We start from the raw sequence: 26,906 nt of genomic DNA, 5'->3' as shown, positions 1-26,906 counted from the left end.
CATTCCACAGTGGAGACTGGGCAGTGGCTGCAGCAACCTCTTCTTTCTCTCGGTGCCCCCCACCTTCTCTCTCTTCCCTTCCCTTCCCTACCTTAACCTCCCAGGAGCTGGCAGCAACTTGGAGCTGGGAGGGAGCCCACAAAACTCCATTTCCTTTCCACACACGCCACTAACACCTTGGACCTCTCAACCCAGCAGGGAAAATGGGTGGAATTAGGCTTTGGGCCTGATTCTAAGAGATGCTGGGAGTATCAAAGAAGAACTCAGCAGGGAGGTTGTTGGAAACGTTGACACACTGCCATAGATGCCAGGAGCCACAGGGTAGGGGCACAGGAGTGCCTACGGTGGGGATGAGACCTGCAGGGTCCCCCAACTCCTAGGTTAGGGAGGGAAGAGGTGGAGGACATCAAACACAAGGAGCCTCTTTCTATCTTCTCCCACTGAAAAGGATCAAAGGTTAGAGAGTCTGCTAAAGCCGTGGACCCATTCTTTCCCAAGAAAAGATGCATACAGGTGCATCTGAAGTTAAGCAGAACATTTCTGGAAGTTCCTAGAGGCCCAGATGTGGCCCCAGAATAAATACTTTGCTTTCCCAACCTTTGAAAGCAGCAGGGGTGAGGCAGGAGCACAAAGCTAGTGATCAATTAGAAAATACACACACAGGAACACAAAGCAGTTTTAAATTTCACCTCTGCCCAGAGGGAGCTGTGTGTCTTTTGGCAAGTCATTCCACCTCTCTTTAGGCTTTCTTATCCATGGAATAGGACTGTTAATCTCTCAAAATCATCAACTTTGCGGGACTGCTCCACCCTCCAATTGGTCTAAGAACGGAGGGAAGCCACAGGTGCTCCCACCAGGGGCTGCTTGATTTACAGACCCTTCCTGGTGTTCTCTGTAAAATGAGGGTGGCTCAGCCACACCTTGGCCTGGCTGCCCAGTCTGAATAAAGTCCATGGGCCAGACCTAGCAGAGGACAAAGCTGGATCCTATGAAAGGCAGGTCTCCCGAGGGTCGGAGGATCAGGGAATGTTGGATTGGTGTGAGGCCCACCTGGGGTGGTCCTGAGTTTTCCACAAACAGAGGGAACAGAGAATTCCCTGTTGGCACAGTGATTAGGACTCTGAACTTTTATTGTTGAGGGTCTGGGTTTGATCCCTGGTAGGGGAGCTAAAATCCTGCAAGCCATGGGGCACAGTCAGAGAGCAACAACATAACAAACAATAACAGAGGGAGAAAAGCTGGATGACCTCAGGGGCTACAGCCCTAAGCTTGGTTATGGCTCCTTCCTCCCTGGGGACAGGCTGGCAGCTTCCTTCCTGGTCAGGTGACAGCCTGGCTCTAGGATGGACTTTGGGCTCTGCCGACAGGGGCTGCTGGGAAGTCAGTTTCCTTAGCTGCCCAGAGGGACGGCAAAGAAATGTAGCTGAGCTGAGAATCGTGAATCCAGAGAGCAGTGTTGCAGGCTAGCCTGTTCCAGCTAGCCCTGAGGGGTTCAGAATCAGGCCTATCAGGCCAGGGGACAAATAGGAAAGCCGGGCTGCCGGATTAAGGGTGGCTGGAGATGGGAGGTGAGAGCGTCTGGGTGTTGGAGTTAGAAGCAGTGAAGGGAATACAGCCCTGACCTCTCCCTACTCCCTTTTCTCTCCCCACTTCCAAATCAGGGGACCTAATCTGTGAGTTGACTCCTGGGGATTGTGGTTTGAGGGGAAGGCTTCGCTGAGGATATGAGCCACTGGCAGGATCAACTTCATGCGCATAGTCCACTTGGCCCTGCTCTCTGAAAGGCCCCATGCTTGATCATGCTCTGCTGTTACTTTCTTGAAATTTGTAATAAATGTTGAACAGGGGCCCTGCATTTTCATTTTGTACTGGGCTCTGAAACTGTGTAACCAGTCTGGCCACCAGGAAAAAGAGGTGCTGAAATGGTGGGTGGGGGGCAAGGCTGCCCAGCTATTCCTCTCCTGATCACCCCTTCCAAAAGCCAGAGTATGTTTGCCTTCTCTCTCCTCTCTAGTCCATCCATATTATCTAACAGGCTGAGGTTCTATGCATTGCTCTTAAAACATCAGTCCCTCCGGTATCACTTTTCCTCTGATACGTACCTAGTGCTGAAGGGGGCAGAGAGCACCATGAGGACAAGCCCAGTGTGATCCCTGTGCATGGCCCAGTGATGCACACTGATCCGGAATGGGTGCTCTGGGATTATGGGCTGAAAGCAAATGAGTGACGACGGTTAGATGGGAAACTGGGGCCCAGTAAGTACAGTGATCTGCCCCAGGCCCACCACGTGTGTGTGTGTGGGAGGGGAGTTGTCACCGATGGCCCAGGTTTGCCACAGCTGAGCCCCTACCCAGGGAGCTAAGGCAAGTTCAAAAGGTCACACTGCTCACTCTAATCCTTCTACAATATCATAGTGAGTGTTGTTGACGCTACACCAGGGCTGACTAGGCTGAGTAAGGACAAGGAGAAGGCTGTTTTACCAAGGTCAGGCTGGATGATGAAGACAAATTTTAACCGGTGGGGTGATCATGATGCCCTTCTGAGTCAAAAGGGAGTCCAAGATCTCACAGCTGGTCCCTAGGGCAATTTCTAGCTCCTGGGAACCAGGCAGAGACAAGACTTACGTTGTCAATCTTAATTCCTCTGCTGATGACCCCCTCCATGCTCCTGGGCAATCTGTCTTCTTCTGGCCTCAGTTTCTCTTCTGTACTATGGGTATCACTCCCTGGCCTGCCCCCTCAGAGCCTCTTGTAGGATCAGATCATACAAAAGGGCTCCCTCAGCTACAATAAAGAGCCAGAGGCCTGGAGGAAACAAAGCATTGCATTTTTGTGATTCTTAAAGGCTTCCTTTCTCTACCGGCTTCCTCGGTCACACCTGTCACCTGCAGAGGATCTCAAAGCATCTTATAAAGCTGTGAGTTCAAGTCCAAGATCAGTTCTGATCAGTACTGAGCATCTCAGTGGAAAATCCAGACCCAGACACTAGTGCTCTGGGGACTCACAACCTGGCCCAAGGGTAAACTGAGGCACGGCTCTCCTCATCCTGTCACCTGCCACCCAAGGGTGAAGCAGGAACCCAGGAAGCATGGGTCCCAGCTCCACACTGAGGATTGATGGGGGCTGGGGGAAGGTGTGGTGAGGAAGGGGAAAGGAGGGAAAGGAGACTCCGAGTTGCCAGACTGCAGAAGAAAGCTCCAGGTCTCAGGTGGGTCTGAAGTCTGTCTCTAGAGCAAAACCTCCAATACCACCCAGATCCTGGAAAGCATTCTCAGAACCCCCTTACTCCAGAAAGAGGATTCCAGAATCCCCCATCTCTTTCTGGACCGAACTCAGGACACGAAGTTCTCTTGGGATCCAACCCCAGCATTTTTCTCCCCGCTTTCTCTGAGCACCCCCACCCCAGCGCCAGTACTTCTCCGTCCGAACCTTGCTCTCTTCAATGGCCCCGCCGGGACTGAACCTCGGTACCGCCCCCTCCACGCCCACCCCGCGACCCCGCCCTCTCGGCCCGGGCCCCCGCCGCGGCTCGGGGGCGCGGTGACCACCCTCCCTCGGGACCAGACCTCTCCCTCCGCTAGCCCCCGAGCTCCGGGACCCCGGCCGGCGGGCCGGAGGAGGCGGGAGGGGCCGCAGGCAGCGCCGCCCCCGCCCCGTGGCCGCTCCCTCCCGGCCCCGTCCCTCCCGGCCGGCCTCCGCGCCCCGCCCGCCGCCCCGCGGCCCCTCCTGCGCCGCTCCCGCCGCCCGCCCGCTCCTCGCCCGCTCTGCCTCCGCCGCCCAAACTTTTCTCCGGGCGCGTCTCGGCGCGGCGGCCGCCTGCCCGCCCGCCCGCTCGCCCCCGGCCCATGGGCGCCCCGCCTCAGGGGGCCTGACCCCCGCCGCCAGGTCTGCCCGCCGCGCTATGGCGGCCCGCGCGTCCCCCGCCGCACCTGCGGCCGACGAGCCGGGGGGCCCCGGCGGCCCCCCGCGCAGGAAGAAGTCTCGCTCGGGCGCGTCCGGCCTCCGCCGCGCCTTCAGCTGGCTGCGGGGCAAGCGGCGCAAGAAGAAGGCGGCGGGGGCCGAGGGCGCCGAGCCGGCCGCCCCCCGGGCCAAGAAGGCGGACGACAAGGCCAGGAAGGCCAAGGGTAAGGGCCGAGGTAAGGCGGCCGGGCACCTGGGGAGGCGCGGGGCGGTGCCCGGGGTGCGGCCCGAGTGGCTCCGTTTGGGGTCCGCGGCGTGTCTGGAGGGTGCTGACTTCCTAGGCGTTGGTGCTGGGGGAGCGAAGAGCCGGGACTCGGTCCGAGCACCCCGACTCTGCGCCACCCCGCTCCTGATGTCCCAGACTCAACCCAGCCCCGCTCTAGGGGTGGGGGGACCCCCGACTGGGGCAGGGATCCCCCGGCTTAGTCTGGAAGTGCTGGCCGCCCGGCTCTTGGGACGGTGAGGCAGTACCCCCCTCCCCCAGGCTCACCCAGGTTCTGCCCTCTGCTGCTGAGTCAGGGGGTCAGAGACTTGACTCTGGATTGGGGCCAATGGGAGAGGCAAGTGGCCTTGCATGTCTGGTGGGGGTTCCTCTGGGTCTGGAAAGTCAACTGCACTCAGAAGGTGTGTCAGCTGTGGAGGGGGATCTGGGTTGCCAGCCCCACACTGGACCCGCACGGAGCAGTGACATGCTTTACGTTATTAGCAGTGTTAGCTTTTCCTACCTGGCCCCCCCTTACCACTCACCTGGGCCAAACGCAAACATCCACCTCCTGGGGTGGTGAGCTCGGGATTTGAGCCAACAGCCCCTCCCACCACTCCTTCCCCCAGCCCAACGTTGTTCCTGTGTTGGAAGTGTGCTTGCAGAGGGGGGAAACTGAGGCCCAAGTTAATGGAGAAGCTGTATCTGTGACAGCGGTGGGTACCTGAACTACCACAGCTAGTTCTCTGCCTGTAGGCTCCCTCTGGCCTGGTGGTTGGGCAGCCTGAGGGCAGGAGTGGCTGACCTGACCCATGCCTACCGGGGTCACTTTTCTTTTGGCCACTTGCACTTGCTTGGTTCTCCCCTCATCTTCCCCTCTGTTTGTGTCTCCTGATTGAGGGGGAGGGCATGAGTCTCTGCCAGAGGGTGGGGCTCCCTTGGGGCTGCCATCCTAGGAAGTCTACTTTTCCTGCTGGCAGTGTTAGTGCCAGAGGTGAGGAAATGGCGGTGTGTGCAGGCCCATCCCATTCCGCTGTGTTTACCCTCCCAGTGTCCTTTAACCACCTCCTCTGGAGGAGAATTAGAAAGAACACTTCCTGGGGTCAGGAAGAGGGTGAAAAGCCTCTTGTGTGATTGCATCCGGCCTGATCTTCCTTTTGGAAATGGGCCCTGCATCCCCGCAGCCCAGCCTCAAATGGAGGTTGGGTGCTGGGGCTCAGGTCACTGGGCCAGGCCCTGAGGGAAGGTTTGCAAGGAGGATGTTTCCAAGGGCAGCTCCCACAATACATGAAACCTGTCCCAGGGCTGTGCCACCAGGATTCAGCCTGAAGTCATCCCCATCTCATTCACAGAGTCCTGGGGCAGAACTGGACAAGATGGGTTGTGGTCCCACTGTCAGGGTTAGAGAATGAAGGCTAATGGTGTGGCCTAGGCCAGTGGACCTGGGCTAGGAGGTCCACTGGGAGACCAGCCTAGGGTGGGGGTGGGGTGGTGGTGGTGAAGGGGAGACAGGAAAACTGACTCTGTAGGTCCCTGCTCTGACAGCCTGGTTAGAGGTCATTGGGTCAGTGGCAGACGTCCCCCGGCCTTATGTTTGGTATTGGGTAGCACTGGGCTTTCTGGGCAGCAGGTTGGCCTGATTTGGGCCCACGTGCGTGGGCCAAACCTCCCTGCCACTGGCTGTTGTTTCCCCAGGTCTGGGGGTGGCCCCAGGTATGTCTGGAGGAAGTCCTGTTTCCTTTTGCTCCAACCTCCTATTATTCCAATTGTTTCTTTGTCACCTGCCTGGCCAAACTTCTTTTCTGTTTATTAAGAGAAATAAATCCGATCTCTCTAATCTCCACTGGCACCGCTGGTCCGGAAGGGGAAGCCCAAAGAACGCTTAACTCTTTCTGGGGAAAATGTTTAGAATGAAGATTTGGGGAGAGGGGGAAGAGGCACACACACAAAATTCCTAGGAGGTCCCCCCTCCCAGGTGCTGAACCAAAGATCCACAGATGCAGGTCTTGTTTTCCCTAATCTGAGTCCCCCACTGTAAATGGGAAAATACCAGTAAATCTATACTGAGCTTGGTATAGATTCTGAGCCTGTATCTTCCCTGCTCCCCTCACTGCCCTGCCACACACTTAAAAAGCAAAGAGAGGAAGTCTGACATTTATTTATTATTCTGAATGTGCCAGAAGCCACGTATCCATGATCTCATTTATACCCATTTGCAGATGAAAAAACTGAGTCTCAGGAACAGTGAGTGACTGATTTACCCACCTGGGATTTTAACTCAAGTCATCTGACTCCAGAACTGGTCCTGCTTTCTTCATTTACCCAAAGACACAGACCAGGGGGTAAGGCTTAAAAATCCCCTCATCCAACCCATTCTACAGATGGGAAGAGGCCCAGAGAAAAGTGAGGGAACTTGGTAGAGTAGGCATAGTATCAGAGGCAGGCAAATGGATGAGAGTTCACATTCTGGCCCAGCAGTTAGCAAGCTTGGTGTCACCAGGCCCGCAACTTCTCTGTGGTCTCATCGTTTCCATTACCCTCTTTCGAATAGAGAGGACCCTCTCACTGGGGTATCCGTCCAGGTAGACCTATATCCTTGATGGGTCTGTGAGCTTTCTCTCCAAGATTCTCACAAAAGAGGATGTGAAAATTACATGCAAGGGAAGCCACCATAGAAATGTAAGGGGTCGCTGTTATTGTGTTTGTGAATTTGTTCGCCTGAGTTTTAAGGACCCAGTCTGGAAGGAATGGGCTCTGAGGTTGATAGGACAACTCTGGCCTGAGCCGTGATCTGCTGCTCTCTTGGGCCATGTAATACCAGCAGGTTAGTAACCCCTCCAAGCCTCAGTTTCCTTATCTGTAAAATAGAGATGATAAATTCTGGCTTTACAGGGGTGTTTCAAAGATCAAATCAGATAACAGACATGCAAGTGCCTTGTGAACTGTGGAGTGTGGTGCAGACGGCAGGAAATTGTTGCTGTTGTGATGCTGAGGACTTGAGGGTTGGCTGAGTTTATTCTTACTTGTGTTTGGAAAACAATTCATTGCTTACACAGAAGGTGGAGTCTTAAAAAAAAAAAAGATGGAGTCTTACCTTTGTTCAGTGGAGGACACAGGCACAGAAAACATAAAAACAAAACAAGCAGGAATCCATATTTTTCAGAAATATCACCTGGACTCTAGACAAGTATGTGGGGAGGAAGTGTTTCTGGGACAGAGGCCAGGACTGGAGCCCGGGAGATAATCGGGGGAGGCTTCCTGGAGGAGGTAAGCAGGGTGTGGAAGGAAGGCAGGGTGTTGGCTAGTTTGAAGGGGAACATGAAGGCTGCTATGTGCCAGACCCTGGCCAAGCATTTTCATGAATGTTTTCCCTGTTGTCCTCAACAACCTGGGAAGTAGTTTATAGGTGAGAAAATAGACTCAGAGGGTAAAAGTAAGTTGGTCAAGGTCATTCAGCCTCATTCATTTGAGAAAGACATGTGCTCAGTCACTCAGTCATGTCCAACTCTTTGCACAACCCTATGGACTGTAGCCTGCTTGTCTTTCTGTCTATGGGACTCTCCAGGCAAGAATACTGCAGTGGGTTACCATTTCCTCCTCCAGGGTGAAAGAGACATATTCCTTACCATATAGTGTCAGGCACTGGTCTGCTGCTGCTGCTAAGTCGCTTGTTGTGTCCAACTCTGTGCGACCCCATAGACGGCAGCCCACCAGGCTCCCCCGTCCCTGGGATTCTCCAGGCAAGAACCCTGGAGTGGGTTGCCACTTCCTTCTCCAATGCATGAGAGTGAAAAGTGAAAAGTCAGGCTAAGGCAAATACTTGAGACAAGACAGGCATGGTTGTCACTTGCATGGGAGTGATGAACACAGCGTGGCAGTAACAGTTGGCCTCCCGAGGCCTCACTGCCCACACAAGGTAATATGAGGTTGGAAGTGTTTCTTACTCTGGTGGGGAGTAACTGTAGAGCTTGGGACCACCTTTGGGGAGAGATGTATGCCAGCCCTCCTGAAGGTTTCTCTCAGGCAGAGGGCAGTGGCTAGGGGTGGGGGTACTGATAGAACTTAGGAGGTACTCTGCCAGGTTCAGCCGATTTGACCCCATGAACTCTGGCCCTCATTCCTGGCGAACTGTCCTTGGCATGGGGTTATGGAGAGACTCCTGAGTGTGAGTTCTGCTTTGCCAAGTCCTGCCCCACTCTTGGCAAAGACACTCTCTTAATAAAGATGGGGTTTAATGGCCTCCACTGTTAGTGGCCCTTTCTCATTCTAGAATTCTGTGGGTTTGAGAATGGGCTGGAGGAGCAAGCTAGAAGGGAGGCTGGGGGTGGGAGCTGTGTTAAGGGAAAAAGAGCCTATCTCTGGTCAGTCGGGTGGACGTGACATCAGGACCCAGTGGCCTGGATATCATAGGAAGGTGGGTGGGAAGAATGTGGGGTGAATGGTGCCGAGTCTTCCTGCTGAGGAAGGGGCCTGTGTGGCTCTAAAGCAAACTGAGGACCCAAAGGCACTTTGGTTAGTGGTCACTTTGCCCCTCTGAGGTCTGCGTGATACCTGTTTGCCTGTCGATAAACACAGTTCACGCAGTTCCACATTTGGTGCCACTGCATGCACTGATCTCACCGAGGATGTGTTCCCTCCTCTTTTCCATCCAGAACTCCTATTCATCCTCAAGACCTCATCCAGTGTCATCTACTCTGTGATACTCCCGGGGAAATCACTGCCCTGGACTCCAGAGCAGGGTGCTCAAACGATTTGGAGTTTGACAGGATGTGCTTTTCTGGCACCTTCTTCGTGGGGAGGGGCATCTCAGCGTCCTCAGCCTGGGGCCTGGACTAATGTCATATGGGCTGGGATGCGTCCATGGGGGTGTGGCTTCCCCAGAGGAGTCTGGGTCTGCCTCCTCCAGACCCGTCTGAAGGGATGAACATTGTCCACCCTGGGTCCAGATGGGAGACGGTGCTTGCTAATTTATTTCACAAATACTTCTTAAGTTTTTAATACTAGGTACTAAGTACCTACTGTGGGTTAGACTCTGTCCTGGGGATGAAAGAAAGACAAGGTCCCAGTCCTCATGAACTTCTCGATTTGAGGGGGTTGGTAGACAGTGAGCAAGTAATTAAGGGTCAAGAAGGGTAACTAAGGAAGGGACAGAGAGATCCCGGGGGAATCAAAGACGGCTTCTCCAGGTAATAGGAACTATAATGGAAGGATGAGGGGAAGCTGGGGTTGAGGCATTTGCAGAGCTGGAATCAGGCAAGGCTCCTGCAAGGGTTTGGGGCCAGCTGGCTGTCCGGTTCCATGAGCATAGGCATCACCAGACATCACTGTTCTGAACACCCTGAGGGCAGGAGCTGGGCTGACTTGTCTTTTTCCTCTGCCCTGCCCAGCACAGGGCCTGGCCCTAAAAATTGGCTTCAGGTGATAAGTGGGTGGTCTGATAGGGGGCATGGGCATCTCCAGATCCTAGGTGCTCAGAGCTGATGGCCTGAGATGTCATGGGGAGCCCTTATGGCACATACAGATGGGCATCTGAGGCCCAGAGGAGGAAGTGGCTTGCTGAAGGTCATACCGCCAGTCAGTCTTGGAGGCAGAACAGGAGCCCACACCTGCCAGGCTGACCTCAGCTTCCCCACTCCTTTGTTTTGATTTCAGATGGAAAATCCCGTCGCAGAGAGGGGCCTCTACCGAGGTGGGATGAGAGGAGCAGAAAGTGAGGCCAAGAAGGCCTCATTCATCCCCTTCCTTAGCTCTGACACCTTCAGGGGCTGTTTCAACTGCCTCTCCTCCCTCCTCACGGAGGCCCCCTTCCCCGCCCACCCCCGTGGCACAGGGCCCAGGTTCTCCTGGAAATCCCCCTCAGGCTGGGCCTGCCCCCCCACCCTACAACTTTCTGCCCCTGAGGCAGGGCTGCCAGTGAGATCTGCTGCTCTGGGGCGGCTACACCCTGTGGCCAGAAAAATCTCTTAATCTGTTGTCTGCAGAGGGCAGAGGGGGAGCCTCCCTCCACCCACCTGCCCCTTGGAAATTCCCCTCTCCCCAAACCTTCAAAGCTGTCTCAGCTGCTCCTGGCCTGTCACATGCTGAAGAAAACTAATGAGAGGAGGCATTGTATATTGTTGAGGCTGCAGTGAATGTGCTGGGGTGGGGAGAGCAGGTACACCCCTCTGCCCCATCCGAAGACCCCACCTCCAGCCCTGTGGCTGCCTTGGGGAAGGAAGTGGGTGGAAGCAGCCTCCTTGTCCACCTCCCCCCATTACTACACTCCCCAGGACTCTGGGCTTCATCCACTGTCCTGGGGGCCTTCATTAATCAAGCAGGGTCACTCAGCAGGGTGTTCTGTGCTGGCATGGAAGGACAGACAGAGACAGCTCAGCCTGCCAAGGGCTCAAACCCTGAATCTTCTGGCAAAGTGCATGCTTCCCAGGAGGCTGCTGGTGGGGCCTCTTCTAAGTCGGATCTCCTGCCTGCTTACAGACACCCTCTCCTCCAGGTCCCTAGCCAGGCGAGGGTCAAGAGACACTCAAGCCCTGTCTTGTGGTTCCAGGAGTTCTGGCCCATTTGTCTTCCATATCACCTACTTCTTCCCACCAGTCATACCCTAGGCTCTCCCGGGCACTTGGCTCATTGGTGGTACTCTTCCCCGCCGCACCCAGGAGCAAAGCACAGCCTTTGCAGTGGAAGGATATAAGACTGGGGAAGTGCCTTAGCCTTTTCCGCCTATGCCTGTTTACCTCCACCAGCACTTAAGGTGCCATCACCACCACCTCCGCCAGTTTCTGTTCAGCATGTGGGGCACACCTACTGTGTGCCAGACACAATCTGAGCCTGGGGCTACTAAGAGGAATGAGAGGATCACTGTCCTGGAGAAACTTGTTTTCTGGTTGTTGCTTTGAAACGAGTGCTGGTATGGGTGTGATCAGTACTGTATCAGTAGAGGGGAGCCCCGAGAACTGGGCTGAGGAAGGAGGTGGGCAAAGAAGACATGGAGAAGAACACTGGCTAGCAGGGCCCTGGAGACAGGCAGAGGTGGAAGAGGAAGGAGCATGTGTGAGGCCTGGAGGTATGCAGTGGGGAGCCACAAGCAGTTCTGTGTCCTGGGGCCCTGAGAATGAGAGGCGTGTGGTCAGAGATGAGGCTGAACTGGTGGGCGGGACTAGCTCCTGCAAGGTCTGTGAAGGCCATGGCATCGTCTAAGCTCTCTGCGTGCCCATCCTCACTCCATTCATGCCACGGGGTTTGGATTTTACCCTTGTGTTTTCTCTCTGCTCCCTCCCGTACCACCTTTTCCCTTCATGGGCTTCAGGTTCCCCACCTGTAAATTAAGGGAATTGGGCCAGCAGATCTCTGAGGTCTCATCTAGCTCTGACACTGGGACCCTTTTCTCTGTGCAAAGCAAGGAGTCTGGTGCACACAGCGTGGTATACAGTGTGTGCTCAGTAAGTATCTTCTGGGTGGATGAATAAAATACCAGCCCCCAGGGACTGCACTGTTGTCAACCTCAGTCTCTTAGCAAGAGAGGGGCCTCAGGGAGGGTGTGGATCAGCTTTAATTCTCCCATCTTGCAGGGCAGGAACAGGGTGTCTTAGAGCCACTGGGCATAAGAGGCAGTATGGTGTAGTGGAGGGGCTTGCCCAGGTGGCAGAAAGAGGAGCCATAAAGGGATTAGAACTGAGGACTGTGGACTCCCAGCCCAGCGGATGCTCTCTCTATACCAGGCTGCCCTCGGTTGGAGAGATGGTAGAGTGATCATAAAGGATAGTCACTGCTCAGTATGCAGGGCCCTGGGCAGGTCCCTGGACACAGGGTACTTGTGAGAACATGAGAAGTAAATGCCTTAGGCAACCTGGAAGGCTTTCAGAGAACGTAAAGCTTGGCCTGGGCTTTGAAAAACAGACTTGTATAAGGGAGATGAGAGAGGGCGATAGATGCATAGACATGTATTGTTTCATGTATGTTTACCCATGTGCTCCATTACTTATACATACACCCCCCCGAATGTGGATATGGGTATATGTGTGCATGCTAAGTCGCTTCAGTCGTGTCCACCTCTTTGTGACCCTATGGACTGTACACCAGGCTCCTCTGTCCATGGGATTCTCCAGGCAAAAATACTGCAGTGGATTGCCATGCCCTTCTCCAGGGGATCTTCCCGAGCCAGGGGTCAAACCTGCATCTCTTATGTCTCCTGAATTGGCAAGAGGGTTCTTTACCACTAGCACCATCTGGGAAGCCCAGATATGGGTGTATCAAATAGACAGTTGCACAGTCATACTGATCCACAAAAGCACATGCAAATTCTACAGTCTTAGAGACAAACCTTTTCACTTACATGCACAGAAGCAGACTGTTACACACTCAAATACACAAAAATCAGTGATATTCCACCAGCTTGAGAGTCAGAATTACACAGGCAAATATGCAAAAGCACAAATCCAAACCAGTGTAAACAGACTCAATTATATGGACACAGGCATGCGGTCACACTCAGATGACTACACAAAGAGGAACCCACATGTTCAGGGTTACAGATACACAAGTACACAGCCACATTCAAGCACACAAATACAAATATCCAAGTATATGTCCTTCAAGGTCATGGAGAGGCACAGATAAAGTGGAGGGGTAGGTAGCTTGAAGCAGTGGGTACTGGTCTCAGTCTGGGTTTGAGTACTGGCTCTGTAGCTTAATGCTGTTTGACTTTGGACTCATCAGTTAACTTCATGGAACCTCAGTTTTTCTGTCTGTAAAATGGAGATGATAAAAAGTATACCTACCTTAATAGAATTGTGGATGAAATGAAGTAATGCATGAAAGCAGTTATCACAGTGCCTGGCACAATAAGTGCTATATAAAAGTGTTTTGTTATTATTTTGAAAACAGTTACTACGGAAATATAGTCAGATAAATATATTTGTACAAACAGAGACAAGAGATACGCAGACACGTGACACTCACGGGGTAGTGGTTGATTGTCCCTAGCAGCAGCAAGGTTCCGGACCCCGCCTATCTGGAGCCTGGGCCCCTAGTTCTCTTGGTTCCACTGCAATCCTCAGAGGCAGTCCCTGGCTTGGGAAAGCGAGCGACCCGCCGGCCCCACCTGGACAGGCCCGGCCGTTCCCAGAGCAACTGGGCGGGGCGGCTCAGCAGGTCTCCCAGGTCCTCGGAGAGGTGGAGCCTGACGGAGCAGCGCCAGGCCCCGCCCCTCAACCGGCCCCGCCCCTCCCCGGTCATTGGCCGCAGAGCCTGGGGGCGTGGCCGAGCCGGGGCTGGGGGCGCCTGCGGTGGCCGCCCGCGCTTCTCTCTGCCTCCCTCCTGTGGCTGCGGGCCCGGCGGCCGGGCTGGTTGGGCTGCGCTAGGGTTCCCGCGCCGGCTCCCGCGCCCACCATGGGCAACTCACACCACAAGAGGAAGGCCCCCAGCGGCCCCCGGGCCCGCAGCTTCTGGCGGTTCGGGCGGTCGGCGAAGCGGCCGGCAGGTAGGGGCTGGGGGTGGGGGCGGGGCAGGCGGGGAGGAGGGTCTGCCTGCCGCAGCCGCAGCCGCCGCCGCCGCTGCTGCCCTCTCCCGGGGCTTGTCGGGTGTGAGTTTGGGGGGGCCGGGAATCCCCCGCACAGACCCCACCCCTCACATGCAGACAGACACATGTACGCACGAATACCCGCGGGCGGGCACACGTACATGTTCACAATCCACACGGTCACATACACAACACCCACTGAGACGTACGGCCATGCAGACACAAAATCACATACACACGTTCACACCCACACCATCGTGGGACCCACAGATCCTGAGTGGGACACCTACCTATGTATACGGCTTATACAGCCACACAAACACCACCACACGCACAGATTCAGGCACAATCATTCATGTAGGTAGAGTTGCCCAACATCTTAGGCACACATATGTACACACAGGTTCAAAACTGCACAACCATCCAGGCCCTAAAGCACTTATACACACACAGACACATTCACGCACGCACATTTGGTCCCCAGGCTTTAGCCCCCACAGGCTGAAAGTTTGCAGGAGGGAGGGGGAGACAAAGGTGAAGGGGAGAAGCAGGAAACCAGGGGCTGGAGACGCGGGCCGCCTCCATCTGGCGTGATCGGGAGTCGGACTGGTTCTCTGGGTTCCCTCCCCACCCCCATCCGCACCGCCGCTGCCTCTATCTGTCCCCCTTCCCCTCCCACCCGCGGTCCCCGTGGTCGCTGCCGCATCTCCCCCTTTCAGTGCAGCCACCGAGCTGGAACGCAGCCCTTCCCGGCGTGCTGCGGGATCCCTCCGCGTGTCACATTCCATCCTCCAAGTCGGGGGGAGGGGGCAGAATTGGAAAGGCCTCCAGCTCTAGGGCTGGGAGCCGGAATTCCTGGTTTCTCCCAGCGGGTGTGGCGGTTCAGGGTATCCCCGCGTCCTAAGGGGTGTTGTGGAGGAGGGGCTGTCGGAGTGCCTAGTTCCCTCACCTGGTGAATCCAGACATGGGGTAGGGGCAGGACAGTGAGCCACCCCCTACCCTACAAGATAAGGGGTCTCCAACAGTCTGGTGTCTGCTGCTCTTTGGGAATGAGAGACTCCCAGAGAAGATGGCTTAGGGAGGCCTCCCTGTTGTGGTGGGAGAATACACTCATGTCTTCCCAGGTTCCACATTCCTAGAGGTTCTGAATTGAGCCTGATGATCTCATCCCTCCAGGCAGGGGGCGACAGAAAGGACCAAGCCTGGGAATTAGGGGGTCTGGGTTCTCCAGCTGTCTCTGGTATGGGCTCAGTGACCTTGAGCAAATTGCTTTCACTTTTTTGGACGTCCCTGGCTCCTAGAGGAGGCCTGTCTGTCAAATTAGGGCAGCGTAGCTTAGGTGACTTCTTGGGATCCTTGCAGTTTCTAGCTGGTTATTTCATGGTGAAAGGTACTGAGGTCTAGAGAAGGTAGACTTATCCAAGTTCACTGCCTGCAGTGGTCTGAAGAATAATCATGGTTATTAGGAAGAAGGTTAGTTAAATTCTGGTATGCTCTCTGAGGTTCCTCAGAAGCTGGGTTGATGAGAGACTCCTGAACCTTCCAGGCTCCCTGTCCCAGTAATCCTGAAATCTGGCCTGTGCCCACCTGTCTCTCCTCTTGGAATCTGCACCGAGTGGGTGGGGCTGGGGCTGGGGATCTTCATCTGCCCTCAGATGGCCACTCTAATCTGATGGTTTCCTGAGAACCAACTGTGGGTCCAGACTTGTGACCGTTTGTGGTGGGGGAGAGAGATTAAGAGGGCTGTGTTTACAGTCTTCTGCCCTCCACCTCTTAAGGAAGAGGCCTGGGGCTTCTAGTAGCCCTTGTGTTCTTTCAGTTCCTGCTACAACTCAAGGGTCAACCAGGCTTTGAAGATGTTCCTAAAAACCCAGAAAGCGATGTCAAAGCAACACAGAAGTAAGTGTGGGGACTAGGGAATATTCTAGGCTATATTAAAAGGCTTTTGGGTTGGGGTCTGTTAGAAAACTGGGGAGCTGGTATTAAAGAAGTTAACTGTTGGGACTTCTCTGGCAGCCCAGTGGTTAAGACTCTGTGATTCCACTGCAGGGGCCTAGGTTCAACTGCTGGTCAGGGAACTAAGATCCCACATGCCCATGTGGAATGGCAAAAAAAAAAGAAAAAAGTTAACTGTATTGTTAACTGTTGATTAGATGAGAGAACCTGGCCAAGGTTGCACTTCAGCTGTGGGTATGGTCACGAACAAAGGCTTTGACATTGAGTATGGAGGTTGGAAAGAAACATAGTTGGGGCTTCTTCCTTGTGCCTGGGAGGAGAAAAAGTGAATGTAAACTTCAGTCTTTAATTTTACTTCTGCTGAGGATTCTGAGGCTTCCCTGGCCTCAGCCTCTGCTGACACAGGCCTAGGTATGGGACTGAGGCTTCAGTACTTATTGGATTGGTCTGTGAAAGGATGGGGGAAAGAATGCCAGGCAAACAGAGAGGGCTGCAGTCTACAGGCCACAGGGAGCCAATGAAGGTGTTTGAGCAAGAGAGGAGCCTATGAAAGGGGTGTGTTAGGAGGATGGCAGGTGCCGGCAGGACAGGTTGGGGGGTGGGGTGGTGAGAGTAGAGACTCATAGAACAGTCTGGAGGCTGTTGCAGTAATCCAGGGGAGAGGTGGTGAAGTGAGGGCTGGGGCAGGGTGAGGGCTGTGGGAGTGGAAAAGGAGTGGCAGCTGCAGAGACACTGGGAGGAGATGGCAGAAAAGATCGGACCCAGGATTAATCAGATGTTGAGCTGTATGGGCCAGAGAGGGCTGTGAAGGCTCTGTGCCTGAGGCTGCTTGACTGGGGGATGGTAGCAGAGATAATGCAGAGATAAAAAAGAAAGTGAAGTCGCTTAGTCATGTCCAACTCTTTGGGACCCCATGGACTGTAGCCTACCAGGTTCCTCCATCCATGGGATTTTCCAGGCAAGAATACTGGAGTGGGTTGCCATTTCCTCCTCCAAGAGATCTTCTGACCCAGGGATCAAACCCGGGTCCCCAGCATTGTAGGCAGACGCTTTACGGTCTGAGCCACCAGGGAAGTCCTATGCAGAGATAAACCTTTATGCTAAACCCTTTACATCAATTAATTCATGTGTCCTCCAGCCGTTTTACAAGCCAGAAGCTATTGTTCTCCCCATTTTACAGATGAGAAAGCTGGAGCTCAGAGAAGTTAAGTCACTTGTCCAAGGCTACTCAGCAAGGAGGTTGCTGAATGGGGATTCACACCCAAGCCTGTCAGATTCCAAAGACTGCGCTCTTAATTATTTTAGGTATAGATGGATTTCCTCCTATGATGGAGGGGCCTGCAGGTCCTCTGATGAAGAAAGCCTGAGGCCCTCTGTGGGGAGCAAAGTGGAGGAAACACTATGGAGGAAGGGCAGGGGTTGAGGACTAAGCATTGAACACTCCAAGGGCTCGGCGAGGGAGCTGGTGGGCAGTGGGAAGGGAAACTGAGTTTTAAGCAAGGGTCGGCCCCGTGTTGCAAATGTCCTTGAACCATAGAGAAAGGTGAGCATGGATGGGGAGAGGCCTCCTCATTGCTGGAAAGACGTTGGAACCCGCTAGGATTGTTTGACCTTGGTTCTCAGGAATCCAACTCAATTCTCCCAGCCCCAGGCCAGCTGGGCAGTTAGTCCTGGGAAGTTTGGGGGACTGGTGGAGGATGTGAACCGGGAGCTCGAGCAGTACCCCAGCACCCTGCCCGCCTCCTGTCCCCACATGCATTATGCTGTCAGGTTTATACACACGGCCCCCCTCCTGGTAGGGTTTATTTTTCCCACGTTGCAGATGGAGAAACTGAGGGACAGGACCAAGTCATTGGTGGAGTCAGACTCCCCCTGCCTCTGGACCTGGAGCCCCAGGGCCACAGCTGGGAGAAGGGGTGCTCCTGTTACCTCCCCTGCCCCCTTCCCTCTACATCTCCTTCATTTGACTAGGGTGGGACGACCTGTGATCAACTGTAAGTCTAGACTTGCTTGTTGGAGCCCTGGGCTTCCAGATAAAGGGCTGGGCCAGCCCTCTCTGGTCTGAGGGATCTGAGATAAGCTGAACCCCCTTGCTGCCCCAGGCCCTGACCCAAAGTGAGGGACCACTACCCTCTTTCTAGGGGCAGAGTCATGCATGCCAAGGGCTCTTTAGAACTTGTCTCCCCAGCCCTCCCATCTTATAGAGACTGAGGCCCAGAAGAAGGCAGTGCCTGGTTCAGGATCGGACTGCAGTGGAGGAGCAGTGAGAGCTCTGGCCTAGGACCTCTGACTCCCAGGGCAGTGGGATATCTGGTGTGGGATCCGAACTCCCTTTCCTCCCAAACGGGGGTTAGGGCTACCAGATGGGGCTAGGTCACTGAGGAGCTGATAGGAAGCTGATGTTAAGTGTCCCTTATCAGACTTTATCTTAAAAATGGTTCTTAACGCCACTTGAGATTTGAAGAGCACTCTGCAAGTGGGTGGGAGAGGAGGCCTCTGGTGGCATGGAAGAGCAGCGGCCAGTCTGAGCTGGCCTCACATCCTGACTCTGCCGTTATTAGCTGTGTGACCTTGGACAGGTCACTAACCCTAGGGGAGTGCCTTTGTATGATGAGGGGCATTTAGTGAGACCATGTGTGTCTCAGTCATCAGTCAGTGCTAGCTTATTTATTGTTGTAAGTAAAAAGTCCCCACGGGGCTTCTTGGGTGGCTCAGTATGTAAAGAATCCACCTGCAATGCAGGAGACACTCCTAGGAGACATGGGTTCGATCCTTGGGTCGGGAAGATTCCCTGGGGTAGGGCATGGCTATCCACTCCAGTATTCTTGCTTGGAGAATTCCACGGACAGAGGAGCCTGGCAGGCTGCAGTCTTTGGGGTTGCAAAGAGTCGGACATGACTGAGCGACTGTGCACACACACACACAAAACAAAGGCCCCACACCTGGAGAGGCAGAGGGTCCCTCTGATGATAACACTTTGCCTTTATACTTGGTTGCGTGGCTTTAACTTTCCCAGGCACTCTATGAGTGGGGATTAGTCCCACCTTGCAGTTACCCTGAGAGGCTGATTCGTTTGTTCAAGGCCTGGAATCCAGACCTTCTGACTCCCGGCCTTTTTCTCTCCTGGCTTCATGGTGACTGCCTCTCTGGCATCTATAATGAGGATAATCATGCCTCGAAGGAACAAAGGAAAGGGTTTGGGAAAGTAAGAATCGCACCCTGGCCGAAAGAGATTATTATGTCATTGTCAGCAACAGATGCTGACCCGGAAACTCATTATGACATTTACTAATATTATGGTAGCTAATTCCTCCCTGTGTTACTGTCTGTTCCCCCAGGCGCCTGTGGGATGGGATCCTCCTCTCCCTGTCCCTGGCACTCCCTGCCCCCAATATTTACCTTAGAACTGGCCTGTCAGCTCTGCCCAGGCTGGGGTGGAGCTTCGCACTGAGAAAATGAAGGGGGATTCCCATTGTGCAGAAGTGGGGTGCAGAGTTCCCCTACTTTGGGCCATGAATGAAGCTACTGCCCCCTTCCCCCTCTCTGACCCCTTAACTGGCATTTGGAGTGAGACCTGGGTTCTGGGCTCAGCCACTTCCTGGTTGGGTGACCTTGAGGAAGTCACTTTCCCACAGGCCTCCTTGCACTCATCTGTAAGAGGGGAGCTCACACCTTCCTTTCAGGTTTCTTGTTCTTCAAGTTCTTCGAGACAGTAGAAGAGAAAGTGTGTCGAGAACTGTAAAGCACCTCCACCTGAGAATTACATTTACTTCCCTTTGTCTTGCCTCGCCTCTAAGAGAATAAAATCTACCCGTGCTTTGGATGCTGCTCCCATAGGAAGGCCGTGGTGGCCTCTGGGCCTTGGGTGGCCCACCAGTACAGCTGTGGAGGGGTTGAGACGCAGGGGCCTCCAAACACCCTGGATCCTGGCTCCAGAGCAAGGCCACCTGGGCAGCTGTGCCCTCCCCCTTCATTCCTCTCCCCTGAGTCAGGCCGGCCTGGCTGTGGGTGCGCCACAGCCCCCGCCCCTTGCTCTGGAATGGGGCAGGTTGAGGCCTCACCCCATGAGGATGTTGCCAAGGCAGTGTGTGCGCCTGCGCACAGGTGCACGTGGCCTTGGAGGGGCGGGGGCTCCCTGCTCCATTCCTCCCTGTCCCCAGGCTCAGGAGGGCCCCAGAGCCATGGATACGTGTACCTGCCTTCGTGTACAAGCAGCCACCTAGCAGGGCCCTGCGCGAATCTGTGCAGTGGTGCTCACATGGCGTAAGGAGGCGTGGGTGTGCTTTGTGGATGTGTTTGTGAGGGGCCCGCCTGTGGGGGTGGCCCCAGTGAGACATTTTGGAGGTGCGAGCTGCACACCTCTGCTGGTGGACAGTATCTGCAGGTGTGTTTCCTGATGTGCCCTGCATCTTGGGAGGTGTGCCCGGGATCAAGGTGTCTTCTCAGATCTGGGAAGCCTCCTCCCCCGGGCAGGTAGGTGGAGGAGGCAGCACGGTGTGCCTCAGCCCGGCTGCACCTCTGAACTCTGCCGGGGCAGAAGGTCCTGGAACACGGACTCCAAGTGTGGCCTTTGCCAAGGTCCTTCAATCTTCTGGGCCTCAGTTTCTTGGCGAGGTGCATGCTCTCCACCCAAGACTCAGCTTACTGAGCCTCTTACCAGAGGAGCTACAGGTGTGCCGACCTGTGCCTGAAGTGGCTCAGAGTGGCTTCGGCCCTGGCCAAGCCACAGTTGGTTGGGGGCAGGGTGTTGCTGGGGGAACCAGATGTTATCAAGTGTGAGAGCCTTGGATCAGACTGGGGAATTTGCAGCTGTGGCCCTGACCGCAGGCTGCAGGCCTGGGGCCTTGATGCTCCCCCCGCCCCTGACTTAGCAGAGCTCAGCCCTTAGTTTCCCTGGTTGGGGGAAGCTGAGCATGACCCAGCAGGGTTGAAGGCTCCAGTTTGGGGGTCAGCCAGAGCTTGGGCAGTCTCCTGGCTCTCTGAGCCTCACAGGTCAGTTACCAGGAGAGTACCTTTGAGTACCTACCTCAAAGGACTGTTGTCAGATCTGAGAGGGCAGAGACTGCCTTCTGCCAGCGTCTGGCATGGTGCCTAGCATGAATTAATCACCCTACAAGTGTCAGTCTACTGCTCTTTTCTGTTTGAGTGGGACTCATAAGAGGGGTGGATGGGTCTGGCCTAAGAGGGAGGGAAGAGTGGACGATGTAGCCAAGAAACCTCCCATCTGTGGGGGTGATCTCTGCTTCAGAGGGAAGATCAGGTTTGTAGCTGGCACAGCAGGCAGAACATGGCTTTTGGATTCAGGTGGTCTTGAGTGCCAATGCTGCCCTGTCATTTACCAGCTTTATTATAATGCTTCCCCTCTGTGGTGTCCATTATCCTCATCTGTAAAATGGAGATAAACGTGCCTGCTTCTTGGGAATTCCCTGGTGGTCCAGAGGTTAGGATTCTGGGCTTTCACTGCTGGGGCCCGAGTTCAACTCCTGGTCAGGGAATGAAGATCCTGCAAGCTATGCAGTGCAGCCAAAGGGGAAAAAAAGCCCATTTCTTAAAAGTGTTGTTTAGATTTCAGTGATCTGTGGATATATACTCTGTAGCCCCACAGAATTTTGTTCTCTCGAGAGTGAAGGCTCAGCTGTCTGCGTGAGTCGTCCATAAGAAGTGGCACAGCAAGTGAAGGACCAGAGACGGATCTTATGGCATGGGAGCCACTGTGAAGTCTTAGATCTCTAGGGACTCAGAGAGAGAGAAGGGTGCTGTGAGAGAGGGGTGTCCTCAGGTGAGTTTGGGGGACTGCACTTTATGGTTCACAGACCTGCTCTTCCACAGTCTCAGCTACTCTTTTTTTGGCTGAACCGCCTGGCATGGCATCCAGGATCTTAGTTCCCTAAGCAGGAATTGAACCTGTGCCTCTTGCAGTGGAAGCACAGAGTCTTAACCACTGGACCTCCAGGGAAGTCCCTCAGCTAGCTACTCTTTCTGGAGTTGCCAGGGGCAATCTGTTTTAACACCATCAATCCTCAGCTTAACCTTCAGTACTGACCTCTTGGGGTTCTTTGAATAAAATCCAGACTCTGCCAGCGCCAATGGGGCCCTCCCTGACCTGGCTCCTGCCTCTTCTCACCTGCTTTCTCTCCCTTGCTCACTGTATTCCAGCCACACTGGCCTCTGCTCTGTTCTGGGAAACCCACCCCACCACTCCTGCCTCAAGGCTGTAGGCTTGCTGTTGCCTCTTTCTAGAAGTTTCTGTGCCCAGCACTTGGCCTGGCCGGCTCCTTCTCATTCTTTAGGTCTTGCTTCCAACGGCTTTCCTTTGATGCCCCCTCAAGTTACACACTTCCTGTCACAGCTCCTCAGCCTTCACTATCTGAAAGTATTCTACTAGTTCACCTCATTCATGTATTCATCAAATATTTATTGAACTCATTGTATGTGCCAGACACTAGGGATATACTGGTGAACAAGGTAAAAATTCTCCATTAGCTATAACCCCTGCTGCTACTGCTACTGCTAAGTCGCTTCAGTCGTGTCCGACTCTGTGCGACCCCATAGACGGCAGCCCATCAGGCTCCCCCATCCCTGGGATTCTCCAGGCAAGAACACTGGAGTGGGTTGCCACTTCCTTCTCCAGCTATAACCCCTAGTACTAGTTTAATAAATATTTGCTGATTAAACAAATGTATTACAAAGAGTAGTTATTGGCCTTGTTTCCATAAGGGGTCATTACTTGGATGTGATGGAGCTGGATTTGAACCTGGACCTGAGTTCCGGGCAAGTGCCTTCCTGCCCCCACTCGTATTGACCTCATCTATGAGCTGTTTCTTGGCTAATTCTGTTCTCCTTGCCTGGTGACCCAGCAGAGTCACTGAGTCAACAGAGTGAGGCCAGCAGGAAGGATCCTGGGCAGGAGGAGCAAGAAGTCTGTGTGGAAGGCCTGCCTCTGCCGTGTGGCCTTGCAGAGTTCACAGTGCTTCCTTCTGGGGTTGCTGATGTCACATCACCCAAGTGGGAAGACAGTCCTTTGGAAAACCTGGGGCTGAACACACACGAGGGGCTGTTAGCACCTGCTACCGTGATGGGTGTCTCCCTGGCTTCCCAGCATGTGTCCTGGGCTGGCTCCCACTCCTCCAGAACCTCTGCCAGTGGCTTTGCCATCCCCACAGGCAGTCCTGAGCCTCTGCCTGGCTGCTGCCTGTTCTGAGATCCTTCCCCAGGGAAGCACTCTCACCAGCCAGGAGGACTTGGGGCTGGGCATCGTGCCAAGTCTAGTCTAGTGGCTCTTCCACCTCCCATCTGGCAGCTGGGACCCTTTCCTTAGCTCTGGCTCCTGACTGTTTAGAAAAAGACTTGGGAAGTGGCGAGCGGGGGGGTGGGGGGTGGGCATTGGGCGGCCCCTGGAGTTGACTGTCTGACCCTCCTAGTCATCCTCTCTACAAGAGCGGGGTATTCAGAGACTCTGGGCCTCAGTTTCCCTGTCGGAGCGTGGGAGGGTTCCTATCCCAGCCCCGCACTCGGGGGCGGTGTCGGTGGTGGGCGGGATCAGTGGCGAAGGTGGGAGGAGGACCTGGGGAGCAGCCCCTCCCCCTCTGGCTGGAGCCGGCGCTCTGCAGCTGGGCTCTGGCAGACTGGTCCCCTCAGCGCTGGGTTCTGGCGAAGAAGGCGTCGCTGGGCGTTCTGGAGAGGTCAGCGTAGGGGACGGCCCCAGTGGCGCCTGCAGTCATGGTGGTGTTCCTGGGCCGCCACCTCCCGGCGCTCCTCGGACTCTTTAAGAAGAAGGGTGAGTGGGTGTGGCTGGGGGGCTTAGATGAGGGATCCCCGACACCCCCATTTGCCAGACTCTTCTGTAGGTTGGGGGATCGAGGCCGGGGAAGGTCATGGGATGGGGCCTGGGGGCTGGTAATGAGGCCAGACTGCCCTGTCGGCCGCGATGCCTTTGTCCACTGCTCTTGCACTGCCTTTGTCTGCTCTCCGCTTGTTCCGAGGGCGGCTCTAGGTGTCTCTGACCTTGAAGCCTGCAGCCCTCGGGCAGGATTGCCTTCCTCCAGGGGTGCTCATACTTTACTGGGTACATCCCAGTACTTCAGTTCCAAGAGGCAGGGCACCCCCTCCCAGGTGGGCTCAGGTGTGTGGGAGGATGGCAGGTGGGGAGCAGAGTGGAGAGGAAAGTAGTGACCCTGGAAGTTGGGGAGCAGGTCAGGGAAATCCTGTTTGAAGGCCTGGGGGTTTGTTTTGAGGGGAGGGGCCTCTCCCCACTTTCTTCTAGGATATGGGCTTTCAGGCCTGGATTAAGATGTAGGGGCCAGAGCTTATTAGACTTTCTGGGGGCGCCAAAGTGTGGCGTGTGATTCCGGAGGCCCCTCTGGGAACCTGTAGTTTAGTCTTGGCTCTGACTGCAGTTTGCTGGGTGACCTTAGGCAAGACCTTTCCTCTTGGGGCTTGTTTATGGACTTGTAAACTCAGGAGATTAGGGAGAGGATTGCTGAGAGACACCCCCAGCTCTGACCTTGTGGGTTTCCTGAGGATTCCCTGGGCAGGAGCTTAGCTGTTGAGGACTGGGCTGAGGAACGAGGAAGGGACAGGTCAGATGTCTGAACTGAAGACCCTGATCTTGGGGCATGGCCTTTTAAAGGGCTTGTTTTGTTCCTGTTGCTCCACAAGGTGCTGCCAAGGTCACGTGACCCACACCGAGCTTTTGCTTATGTTGTGGGTTCCATTTAAAGGGGAGCTGGGGCTGCACACTGCTGACACAGCCCCCTATTCCCAGGATTAGATGACCAGCTCCTCCATGGGCGGGGCCTGTAACAAGATCCTTTGTAATGGATCCCTGGGTCCTTGGCATCAGGGCCTGGGCCCTGAGGAGAGGGGGATACCTGGGACTGATCCCCAAGAGAGGCTGGAGCTGCCTCATCTGGGAGTGGAGGGGCCGGGGTCCGTCTTCTCCCCTCCCCTGCCTATCCTTTCACTAAGGGACAGCTGCATGGGGGAGTTGGGGACCCAGGAGGCCATATCCTTGGTTTAGCCCACACCCCAGGACTTCTGGGAATCCAGTTATGACCCGTGTTAGTGCTCACCCATTCCTAGTGTCCCGTGTGCCTTTTTTTTGGATCTGGGCCAAGGAGGTGTACAGAAAGGTGGTTTGTCTTTCTGTAAAGTGGAGCTCAGAATCTGGAGACAAGAGAAATGAATTTGCTCTGGCCTGTGTGTACACTGGAGTGTCTTACATGGGGCTCTGAGTGACAGTTGTATGTATATATGGTACTGTTTGCGTAGATACAGAATGGGGACTGTGGGATTCGTGTGCTGGGTGTGCTGGGACTGGGGGCTGGGTGTGCTGTGGTGTGGGCACGCAGATGTTGTTATACTTGGATGCTATTTGTTTGTATACACACTAAATGAAGCCTGTGGGTGTTATGTGCATATATAATGGGCATATATGCCCCTATATGGGGCCCTTTGTGTCTTGTGGGTACTCAGATATATGTACACTTGGATACAGCTTGAGTATGTATCGTGTTGGCTAAAAAGTTCATTTGGGGGGTTTCCATAAGATGTTATGGAAAAACCAGAATGAACTTTTTGGCCAACCCAATTCTGGGGGTTTTTTTGTATGGAGTATATACCCGGGGGACTGTGGGTTGTGAGTACAGACTAGAAGTCTGTACCGGGCAGGTGCTGGTACAGAAGGGTGCCAGGCAGGTGCCCTGTGCACCCTGGGGACGGTGGGTGCCCTTGCTGCAGTGTCTGTGCATTCGCAGGACCCAGATGCCTTTGGGCCTCACTTTCCTTCCTCCTCATCCCACCAGGCTCTGCCAAGGCTGAGAGCGACAAACGACTGAGTGTGGGGCCTGGCCAGGGGCCAGGGTCTGTAGTGGATGACCACCAGGACAATGTCTTCTTCCCCACTGGGCGACCGCCTCACCTGGAAGAGTTACACACGCAGGCCCAGGAGGGGCTCCGTTCCCTCCAGCAGCAAGGTAATTGCCTCCCTCCCCATCTAGCGATGCTTTCAGCTCACAGAGTCAGGGGCCTGGCTCAGCATGCCTCTCTGATATCTTTCAGAAAAACAGAAACTGAACAAGAGTGCCTGGGACCATGGAGACACCCAGAGCTTACAGGTGCACCCCGCCCCCAGCTCAGTCCTGACTCTTCCTCCCTCCCTGCTTTGACTGACCTCTGCCAAGTATGTCTTTAACCTTTCTGGATCTGTTTCCTTTATGTATTGTGAAAACTAGACTAGTTGCCCGTTGAGGGCTGGTGCAGGGTAGCTCTGGTTGATGCCTGCTCAGTGCTAGGTGATGCTGGGGCAGGCTAGGAGGGGTGAATCTGAGAAGTTCAAAAGGGGGAGCCTGCAGAGGCAAGGGTCATCCCCACTCATGCCTCTGGGCTGATCCTTCTTCTCCCAACAGTCTTCCCGCACTGGGCCAGATGATGATAGCATCTCCTTCTGCAGCCAGACCACGTCCTACACAGCTGAGAGCTCCACGGCAGAGGACGCGCTCTCCATCCGCTCTGAGATGATCCAGCGCAAAGGTGTCTGCTAACCAGCCGGGGATTCTTGGGCAAGGGAGGGGGAGTGGTGGGCACCCAGCACCTGCAGCTTTCCCTTTTCCTCCTAATCTAGTGTTTCCCAAGACTCTGTGACTCAGTGAATTCAGGAAACATAGTACCCTATGTCCTCTTGGAGATTCATGATGAACATTAACTGAAATGCAGGATAGTTCAGAGTTGAGAAACCTGGATTTGAGCCTTGTGTTGATACAGCTGTGTGATCTTGGGCCAACCCTTTACCTCTCTGTGTTTCTGTTTGATGTTCTATAAAAAGGAGACAAGAATACTTACCTTATGGGAACAAATGCCAAGTGTTTAGAACACATAGTAAATGTTCACTAAATGGAAATTATCCTTATTGACCTAGTAGAACCTTGCGGAAGAACATCTAGCTTTAACCCAGTTTTGCCCATGTCTACTTGACGGTGGAAATCTTTTTTCACAGAGCTGTTGTTAATAGTCTGTAAAAGTCGTGCTTGGCGGAATGTGCCCCAAGACCTGCTCTAACAGTTTCTCTCCCCTGGACTGGCCCCCAGGCTCCACCTTCCGGCCCCACGACTCGTTTCCCAAACCATCTGGAAAGCCGGGGCGCCGGCGGCGGGAGCGGCGGAGCACGGTGCTGGGACTGCCGCAGCACGTGCAAAAGGAACTCGGTGAGCACCCTACTGGGGAGGCTGTGGGTGGGAGCCCTGGCCCTCCGCTGACTCCCGCCCACATCTCCACTGAC

At 54.6% G+C, this 26,906-nt stretch overlaps 1 protein-coding gene across 5 annotated transcripts in view; it reads left to right on the top strand.

The window, feature by feature from the left end:
- Positions 1-3,729: 3,729 nt before the first annotated feature.
- The window catches only part of NHSL3 (NHS like 3), a 28,314-nt gene continuing 5,137 nt past the window's right edge, over positions 3,730-26,906 (top strand). For 2 of the 5 annotated variants that reach the window (XR_002182765.2, XM_019978876.2), the window contains exons 1-5: positions 3,731-4,135; positions 25,435-25,605; positions 25,691-25,746; positions 26,038-26,161; positions 26,716-26,832. Coding sequence is in view for 4 of the 5 variants with exons in the window: in XM_019978876.2 (XP_019834435.2) it covers positions 3,901-4,135; positions 25,435-25,605; positions 25,691-25,746; positions 26,038-26,161; positions 26,716-26,832 (703 nt within the window). In the remaining variant the exon portion in view is untranslated. Of the gene's footprint in view, positions 4,136-13,429; positions 13,637-23,127; positions 23,409-25,434; positions 25,606-25,690; positions 25,747-26,037; positions 26,162-26,715; positions 26,833-26,906 lie in introns of those variants that run through there. The other 3 variants (XM_019978890.2, XM_070774357.1, XM_019978901.2) reach the window with 3 other exon arrangements.

This window comes from Bos indicus, chromosome 2, assembly GCF_029378745.1.
Source record: "Bos indicus isolate NIAB-ARS_2022 breed Sahiwal x Tharparkar chromosome 2, NIAB-ARS_B.indTharparkar_mat_pri_1.0, whole genome shotgun sequence".
Classification (NCBI taxonomy): domain Eukaryota; kingdom Metazoa; phylum Chordata; class Mammalia; order Artiodactyla; family Bovidae; genus Bos; species Bos indicus.
The sequence above is the reverse complement of the archived record's forward strand: the minus strand, read 5'-3'. Positions and strand labels throughout refer to the sequence as shown.